The sequence below is a fragment of the Psammomys obesus genome, unplaced genomic scaffold (assembly GCF_907164565.1).
Source record: "Psammomys obesus unplaced genomic scaffold, mPsaObe1.curated_primary_1811, whole genome shotgun sequence".
Taxonomy (NCBI): Eukaryota; Metazoa; Chordata; class Mammalia; order Rodentia; family Muridae; genus Psammomys; species Psammomys obesus.
The window spans coordinates 16,080,996-16,090,565 of NW_026596088.1; the positions used below are offsets into that span (position 1 = coordinate 16,080,996).

The following is a 9,570-nucleotide window of genomic DNA, read 5'->3' on the forward strand; positions in this document are numbered from 1 at the left end:
ACGGCACTCCTTTGCCAGCTCCTGGACTAAACGTCTCCAATTCTTTAAACATAAGCCAGCCACCATTTTTATGGATATGTTGAATATTCATAACAAACCAAAGTCCCTGCCTTAGAGAGCTGGGCCAAGGGGGTGTGGCGTGCTGGGGCTAAAGGCACCCATCAGGCTGGGTTGCAGCATTCTGGTTTGCAGAACATTTCAGGCCCTTCTCTGTGGAACAAGAAGGATATCTATGTCATGGGAGGCAGCAGCGCTTTCTGGCTTTTCCTGTAGGCTCTAGCAGTCAGCGGATACTCACCTAGGACCTGTGACACAGTGGTTACTCATTCAATGGCACTGTCCTTTGTTCTTCCCAGAAGGAGGAGGCAGGCCACAGGAAGGGCTGTGTGGTAGAGTGGAAAGAGCCCTGGCCTCCAATCAAAAAGACCGGGCTGCAAACACTTAGTTTTTTGTGAGACTCAGGACAAGTGGCTTCTACCTGAGAGGCTCTTTCCTCACCTGTAGAATGGGACTATTGAGCCTACCTTCATCAAAGGTCCTCCAAGGAGTCCATTTGATACTGACGGTCACACAGCCAGTAGGAGCTCAACAGATGGTATGCAAACGCCGCTGATCTCAGTGAGCTGTCCTCCCTTAGCTATAGCTTTGAGGAGCTGAAGTGTTTCTCTTCTGGAATAGCTGCGTTTACTGTAAGGACCAAATTAGATGCAAAAGGTCACCTCTGCCTGTGTAAACAAAGCCAGAGAGCAGAAGGCAATGAATGCAGTTCCCAATGCCCGCTCCCAACCTAGCCTCGACTGACCTCCCGCGTTGATGCAAAACCAAGCAGCCGATCTGTGGCTCTTGGATCCTGGAAATGGAACCCAGCTTGGGACAGGGATGGGAAGGAATTTGACTTGTCCTTTTGGCATCTCCCCAGCCTGCGGAGCCCAAGCCTCTTGGAGCATCTTTGGGGTTGACACAGCAGAGGTTCCAGGCACGCACAGCCACTCCAACCAGGCGGCTGCCATGCCCCACATTCCTGAGGATGAGGAGCCCCCTGGAGAGCCACAGGCAGCCCAGACCCAAGTAAGTGCCCCTTCCTGCCCATGGCTAGCCTGGGTGGGGGCCAAGCTAAGCATTCTGGGCTGAGGCCATAGCTTTGAAGCTGGCCACAAAGTGCTCCAACTGCAGTGCTGACTGCAGGGGGTGCCTGGGGAAGGTGTGTGACTTTCACTCTGAAGAATATGCTACCTTGAGTTCGTTTAAGGGGCCAGGGTCCCACAAATCCTGAGTGTGGAGCCATCTATACAGTATGTGAATAAGGCTTCTTGACAGGTGTAACCTCCTTGGTCCAGGATGTTCCTTCCCACCCTTGAGAAAGATGTAGAAGGGACAGGGTAGCAGACACAGCCAAAGGCCGCTTTGAAAGAATCTGCTTAAAATGAACATCAAAAGTTCGTAGTAAAGAATAGGAAAGTGTTTCAGTAAAAGTTGATAATAAAATAGAAAATGATTTTTAAAAATGTTCCTTAAGAGTACCCTCATTGAGGTAGGCATGGTGCCTTATGCCTGTAGTCCCAGCCTCCAGAAAACTGAGGAAGCAGGTCACTCTGAGTTCCAGACTAGCCTAGGCGACAGGCTGAGGCCTGTCTCACAAAACAAAACAAAATGAAGCAAAAACCCTGGACAAATAACAAAAGGAAGGACAACAGCAAACAACATATCGTTGAGCTTTTATTTTGCAAATGAAATTAGAAAAGTTATATTTAGCTCTCTATAATATGTAGATGTCTATCATAAAGTATAGGTTTTATGCTACTTTTTAAGTTGAACAAAGAATCAAGAGTTTTTCATGTGTTTTTTGTTTTGTTTTGTTTCTGTATATGTAGTTTATGCATGTGCATTCATGCACATAGAAGCCAGAGCTTGTTGTTGGGTGTCTTCTATTATTTTCCACTTTAGTTTTTGAGGCAGGGTCTCTCGCTGAAACTGGAGCCCCACCAATAAGACTGGCTGGCCAGAAATCCCTAGGGTTTTTCTCTCTGTTTCTCACACCACCTCTGCCCTTTTTCATGTGGGTGCTAAAGGATCCAAACTCAAGTTCTTATGATTTCATGGTTGGGACTTTCTGTTTGGACTTTCTTTCCAGTCTCTGCTTATTTTTTTTCTATCCAAACAATGTGTTCACAAGATACCATACTCTTTATATTTTGTTTTATAGCAACGCCATCAAGAGAATGTTTAAAATGTAAGGCTATACCCATTTCCCCAAGATACTGAAGTCATTCCCATCTGAAGAACCTATCTTTCCATCATCCTCATTTTTTCTTTATCTGGTCACTGGCCCAGCTCCATATGAGCCTCTCAGATTAAAGGCCTTGTTTATGAAGATCGCCAACTTTGTTTTCTTTGACTTGAACTTTATAGTTGGTTTGCACTGAATGTGTGTATCTGACCATGGTCCCACACTGACCAGAGCCAGATGAAACAGGCTTGTGACTTTGTGAGGGAGCATCACTTTTCCAGATGGACAGATTCTTAACAAATATCTCCATGTTGTGATAACATTTGTTTTCTTACATATTATAACTGTGGGAATTAAGGCAGCAAATATTTAGAAATGAATAGTTCCTTGTATCTTTGTATCTCAAGTTCATAAGTTTGAGATGTGAACTTGGCAGCTTAGGGGTGGGGGAATGCCTTTTCCTTGAGGGTCTGAAACTCCCATCTCTCTGTCTGCAGATCATAGCTCAGGGTTCAGGGAATGCTCTACAACCATCCCGGGCCATCTGGAGCCATGTGGGTGCTGCTCACCATCAACCCTCAAGGCGCTGAGGTCTGTGGACTGGGGGAATAAAAAGGCAGGGTGGCCTTACTAGGACACAGAGGAAGAGGATCCAGGCAGGGTCCTGATGAGACCCGATAGGCTAGGATCAGATAGTAGGGGAAGAGAACTTCCCCTATCAGTGGACTAGGAAATGGGGGACAAGGAGGAAAAGAGAAAGAGGGTGGGATAAGGAGGAGATGAGGGAGAGGGCTACATCGGGATACAAAGTGAATAAAGTGTAAATCATCATCATCATTATAGTAATAACAAATAAGACATAGTAAGAAAGGGAGTGACAACAGAAGGCAAACAATGGTGAGTAGACTCTAGTGTGGCTGCTCCCAAATTCCCTGATGGCTCACTTCAACCCTGTTACTCCTGTACTCCCCTCAAAATGGCCATCTCTTACCCCTCCACTTCACTAACAATGGTAACACATTGAACTCATATTTTGAGGCAAAACCTGGATCCCAAATCTTGGGCAACCTCCCCAGTTAACCCAAGACTAAATGTGGGTTTTTGTGACTACCTCCGTGAGCAGAATAACAATCTGTGGACAAGAAGGTCATTCCGTTGAACATGACTAAGTAGCCATGTTGGTTCAAACTTTGGGAGTCTGACTCTGAGTAGTTAATTTTAGGCATATTTAAGCACAGAACAATTTGGTGGAAACTTTCCTGGTAATAATTATGTCAATCTCGTGTGTATAATAAAGCACAAATGAAGCTAAGTAAAGATAGGGTGCCCCTACATCAAAACTCTTTGTAAAGTACATGTGACAGTGTCCATAAAGATGGGTTTTATAGATTGAGGAAAACGAGTGTATGATAAGGGGCTAGGGAAGGTCCAGTGTGGTCTTGGCCACACATACAGCACAAAGGTCACCAGGCTATTAATAGCATCTGCTCCCAGCCTTGTGTTTGGATAGCAGGTTCTGAATCCCTTCCTTTGAAGGAACAACCTTGGTGTTTAACGTTCCAGACTCCCCTAGCACTGGTCTGTGCGCACGAGGACCTCCATGCCTCCTGCGAACAAAAACACGCCTAAAGCACAATAAAAGACCAGCAAAGATACAGCTTAACGCCTTGTAGAGATGGAGCCCCATTCTTCCCACATCTGCAGCTCTCAGCGTGTAAGAGAGGGTACTGAGAACTATTGAGAACCTGAGTTCAGTTCCCAGCATTATCCACCCATGACTGCCTGCAACTCCTGCTACAGTAGGTCTGACACCCTCTTCTGGCCTCTACACACACACACACACACACACACACACACACACACACAAAAAAACAAACAACAACACAAACAAACACACACACTTAAAAGTAAATCTTGTGTTTTATAAATGCTTTCAAACCGTATCAAGCCACTGCCTTCTAACCCCTGTGGCTGTCTGCTGCTTGTGGTTACAGCTGCATGAGGGCCGGGGTCTGGGTGAAGCTTGTTAGTGATACAGCATGGGGAGGAATCCATGAGCCGGCTGTAGAGTCAAGGGTAAGATCCTTGAGTGGCCAGTACAAGCCCCGAATGCCCACAAGGTCCCCACAAGGTATGGCTGCCTGTGACCTGGAGCCAGAGCCAATATTTACAAAATGGTGAGGTAGGTTCTGAAAGTCTCCGAAGGCTTTTCAAGTGCTGTGATTCTGTCTCTGGGCTTATAGGAATCAGAGGCTATCATGGATATGTTTGCAAGTTTCAGTGGCTGAGGCAGTGTGGGAACCTGGGGGAGGGTGCTTGAGGGACTCAAGCCAGCTGGGATCCAGAGGTCCAGGTCTCTCAGAGAAGACAGAACAGGTTGAAGACTATGACCTCTGTGGTCAGACCACATTGGTCTTGAATCCCAGCTTCTCTGCATCCTCATCCAAAGACCTGGAAGCCAATGTTACTTTGAACAAGTTTAGCTATTGCCACTTCTGTTCTGCCTGGTTAGCTCAGCCCTGAGGCAGTTAGACCCTTAAACAGAGGTTCAAGGTCCACATGAGATTTTCATTCTTTTTCTTCGTGGTCTTACTAACAGGCTCTGGGCCTCTCTGAGTTCTCCGGGAGCTGAGCAGGCATGGTTCATAAAGGGCTTCTGCCCTCACTGGGCTCCTGAGGCAGCACAGCCACAGGGGAGGTTCAGATCTCCCAAGCTAGCTGGAGCCCCCAGGGGCAGAAGCCTGACTCCCTGAGAGCCCAGAAGCCAGGCAGGCAGGAAAGTGAGGCTGGCCAGGGTTCAGCCGGAAGTCCCCATTCTGTGTGAATTCCCACTCTGCAAAGCAGGCAAGGAACAGAGCATCCTTCCAAGTTTACAGCTCCCTGGGGTCCAGCCCTAATTTTAACGCTCTGGTCCCAGCCCTCCATTTCCCACCACTAGCCCGAGTGCTAGCTGAGTCCTCACAAGAGGCCTGCTGTTGGAGAGCTAGCGTGATCTCCTCACTGCAGCTGCTAGTTAGGAGCTGTAATCAATCACTACAGTGAAGCAAAGGCTCCCGGCAGTGACTCTGCAGCATGCATTCTCTGGGGCCCCTGCTACAGGGAAGGACACAGAGTTTATATTCAAGGGGCTCTGACTGAGTTGAGGCTGTTGGGACACATGCCTAGGACCTTTAGGGACCCCAAAATGACAGACTGTCAGCTGGACATCAGGTCTCAGTTTGCTTTCTGTGGCTGGGATAAACGCCATGACCCACAGTAGCTGGAGGAGGAAAACGTCTTTTTTTTTTTTTTTTAAATCTTACACCTCCAAGTATTGGTCCATTACTGAAGGAAGTTGGCAGGGGCCTGGAGCAGAAGGCTTGGAGAAATGCATGCTGTCCTGTCCCTTCTTAACCATGCAGCCGTAGACCCTATATGCAATGAGATCAAGTCCCCAGTGATTTCCCGAGCTGTGACCGGAAGCCACTCAGGAAGCTGACTCATTGGGACAGCATGCATCCTCAGAGGTGCCCAGCATGCTTGAGGTGTAGGGCCTCATGTCAGTAAAAGCCTGGGTTCCACTTGTCCAAGTTTATCCTTTCCTTTGGGGGTTTCTAGAAGCCTTTAGGAACAGGTTGTTGTAGCTCATGGACAGCTCCCTATTGTCAGCTCAGGCATTCCCCACTCCACCTCTGTCTTCTATTTCCCTGCACACAACGCCACTTGATAATAATAGCCAACCAGGCACTAGTGACTATTCAAGTATATTAATATATTTAGCTTTAGATTAAAAAATTACTCTTTGGAAAACTTCATACATTCATACAATGTATTTTGATCCTATCCACCCACCACGACCTCCTTCAGGTCTCCATTGTGCCCACCTAGCTTTGTCCCAATTTCCTGTCCTTTGTTCTTATCAATAACCCCCAAATTCACCTAGTACTGCTCATTGCATATGCATAAAGAGGCATGGCCAACCTACCAACAGCTTTCTCCTGATGGAGAATGACTCTTCCTCTTCAGTGCCATCAGCTGCTAATAGTTCCTGTGCTAAGGGTAGAGCTGGAGGAGTTCCTCTCTTGCTGTATTGGGATTTTGACTGGCTTGATCTTATGAACGTCTTGTGCAGGTAAGCACACTTGCTGTGAGCTGGTGTATGCAACAGCCATGTCATGTCTAGAAGTTAGCATTTTAGAACTCTCCTTCCCTGCTACTGATTCTTACTTTTTTTCCCTCCTCTTCTGAGATGTTCCCTGAGCCTTAGATGTTGGAAAGTTGATAAGGTTACCCATCTATAGCTGAGTACTCACAGCTACTTATACTCAGCACTTTGGCCACAGTGTCTGCATTAAATACCACCAAATGCAAAAAGAAGCTTCTCTGCAAAATTGAGAGTAGCACAAATCTATGGGCAAAAACGTACATATTTAGAAGGCAGTTAGACAGTATGACCATTTAGCACAACAATAACAGGTTCTACCCCAGGGTCTATGATCTCCTTAAGTCATGGGCTTTTGATCAAGTTCATAGCACCAGGCATAAAATCCTTCCTGGAGGACAGGGTCCAGATTCAATCAGAAAGTGATTGGTTGTCCTCATAGCCATCATACCAGTATTCTGTCAGTGGGCATATTTTTCCAGGAAGGTCAGTATTGTAGCAGTATTCATTACTGGGTAAGATGGTTGGTGTCTTTTATCCCCCAGGTATCTTGAATAGTACCATCTGACACTATGTGAGTTTGATGGCAGGGAGAGGGTTTCCTGGGCATTCTGGGTTGATTACTTGCATCCAATGTAACAAATTTAACTTTTAGTGCACTACAGCTTATGGCAGAGGGTCTTATCAAACTCCCTCTATAAGCTGTCTCCCCAGGAGCACAAGCCCAGGTTACAAACCCTTCCAAGATATTTGCTGACTTCATTTTCTTTCAGCAAGATGATAAAATAGCACAATGTGGCTCTCCAGCCTCCAAAACCACACTCTGCCAAACTAAACGTAGCTTCGCCCACAGCTCGGAGGTCCTCCAGTTTTCCCAGAGCAGCTATGCTGTCCACTCACACAGAGCTCTTGTGGCTGGAGACCACTGTGGTACTCCACTATGTAGTAGCATTGCCTCCCTTTCCTGTCCTCGGTTTTTAAATAATTGTGATGAGGTCGAGATGGGCTCTGGAGACGCAGCCCTCTGCGTGGCCCTGCGATGGTCAGCTTTAACCATCAACTTGTTGAGACTCAGAGCCCCCTTGGAAATGCAGTTCTGGGTATGTCTGTGAAGGTGTTTCCAGAGAGGAAGTTTAACTGATAAGGGAAGATCCGCCCACTATCCCATGGGCTGGGCTCCCAGAATGAACAGAAGGAGAAGGAGAAGTGAGCAACAGCATCCAATTCTCTCTGCTTCCTACTATATATGTAATAGGGCCAGCCCCCTCCTAATCCTGCCACTGTGCCATCTCACCTCTGCCACTACGGACTGCACCCTCAGGTCATGAATCGTCAACCCTTCCTTCCTTGAGCTACAACAGTGACAAGTGTAACTGGTGAAGGCTCTAAGGAAGTAGTCCCTTGTGGAGACCAGAAAACCTCTGGTCTTAAAGCCACCAGGGGTGGCTTCTAGGGGTCAGAGTTGGAGATCCCTAGTAAGTGCCACCACAGCACCATCAGGCGTTCTCTCCCTCTGTTGGTGTCAGTGTAGGCAAGACCCATCCTGTCCTTACCCTCAGGCAGTTGGGGCTTATTGCCCACCACACTGGTCCACCCTCTTGTAAAATGAGATGACAAAGTAATGCTCCCTAAGCAGCCAGAACATTCTATAAGGGGCAGACAATGCTTTGGATCCCAGACATGCAGTGTAAGCAGCGTGGCAGAGTATGGTGATTCCAAATGATTCTCACTATGTCAAGTTGACCACTGACACTGACTATTCCAGGATCTAAACAACCAATCCTCTATCAGAATGACATGGACACAAAACTGGTGCTGCATATATAATCCTTGTAACTTTGTAAGGCCCCCCTAGAGTGAGGATGTCCTTCCGTAGTCACTCAGTGTGGACTTTCATCCCATCTTTCTCCAAGCCAACAATGTTGTATGCAAGGTAGCTTCACAATGTCAGCAGAAAGGCATTGTTAGTTTATAGCTGTGGACACCCAGCTGAGTCCGGTATACGCTCACCTCCCAAACCAGAACGAGGCGCTCCATGCCCTCCTTCTGGGACTTTGGCTTCATCTTTCTTGAGAGTGTTTCTTCACTGCTGTAACTGGTCTTCCATAGCTGTGATTGAAACACCAAGGATGAATTTAAGAATCATTCATCTTCACACCATGGTTCTAGAGGTTTCAGTCTGTGACCCCTTGTCCCTGTCATTACTGGTGTCACAGTGAGGCAGAGCATCAGAGCAGGGAGCATGTGGTGGAGCCAGGCCATTCACCTCACAATGAATAGGAAACGTGAAACCTGACAGGAAAAGGGTGGGGACAAGGTATCTTCTTTAGGACACTGGTGAGCTAACCTAACTTCCTCCAGTTAGGCTCCATTCCCCCCAAAAAGTTTGCAGCACCCACCAACACAGCACTATCCACTGGGGACCTAGAATTCAACTTCTGTGCCTGTGGGGGACATTTCATATTTGAACATTAGCACCCACTTGCATCCTTTTAAGATGATCTAAAATGAATTATCTTCCCAGAAGTTATCATTAAGGCATTATAAGTAAGGATCTACTGTAGGAGATAATGATAACAATTGTTGGGTACCTCCTATTCATTGATCCACGCTAGATATTATCATCTCTACCTTATTATAGATGAAGATGCTGGATCTAAGATGATATGTATTTGTGAAAGGTCACATAGTCATGTCACAATTACGTGTGGCTTCAAACTGAAGATTCCTTGCATATATGATCCTGTCTTCTTTGCCCCCTCTTGCCAGTAAAGATACTGTACTGAGCACCAGTGGCCTCAAGTGTGGGGAGTGGGTACTGACGATTTTTCTTGGTTAGGTAGAGAGGAGGCTTGGGAAGGAAGAGTCAAGAGGACTGTCAGCACAGAGCTATGAGACAAGCTGTAGGAGTGCTTAAGTCAAAGTAGAACGCATTTCAGAAATGGCAATTACAGCCAGGAATGCATATCACGATGGTTCATTCTTGGTTCCCATTGTGAGCAATAGAGCAGCTTGTACTGTTTCTCTCTCCCCTGTTAAACTGTGTGTAAACAACCTGGGGCTAGGGGTCACATCTTTTGCACATGCATCTCTATCCTTAGCATAGACCTAGAGTATCACAGGAACTTAGAAAAAAGAATGTTGGAAGGAAGAAAAAGGAAGGAAGGAAGGAAGGAAGGAAGGAAGGAAGGAAGGAAGGAAG

General features: G+C 46.7%; 1 protein-coding gene across 1 annotated transcript in view; it reads left to right on the forward strand.

Annotated features, from left to right (window-relative positions):
• The first annotated feature begins 856 nt into the window (after nt 1-856).
• The window catches only part of Irag1 (inositol 1,4,5-triphosphate receptor associated 1), a 67,573-nt gene continuing 58,859 nt past the window's right edge, over nt 857-9,570 (forward strand). Inside the window, exon 1 of the mRNA XM_055627324.1 lies at nt 857-1,068. Within this exon, the coding sequence (XP_055483299.1) occupies nt 880-1,068 (189 nt within the window). The 5' untranslated portion in view covers nt 857-879. The remainder of the gene's footprint in view (nt 1,069-9,570) is intronic.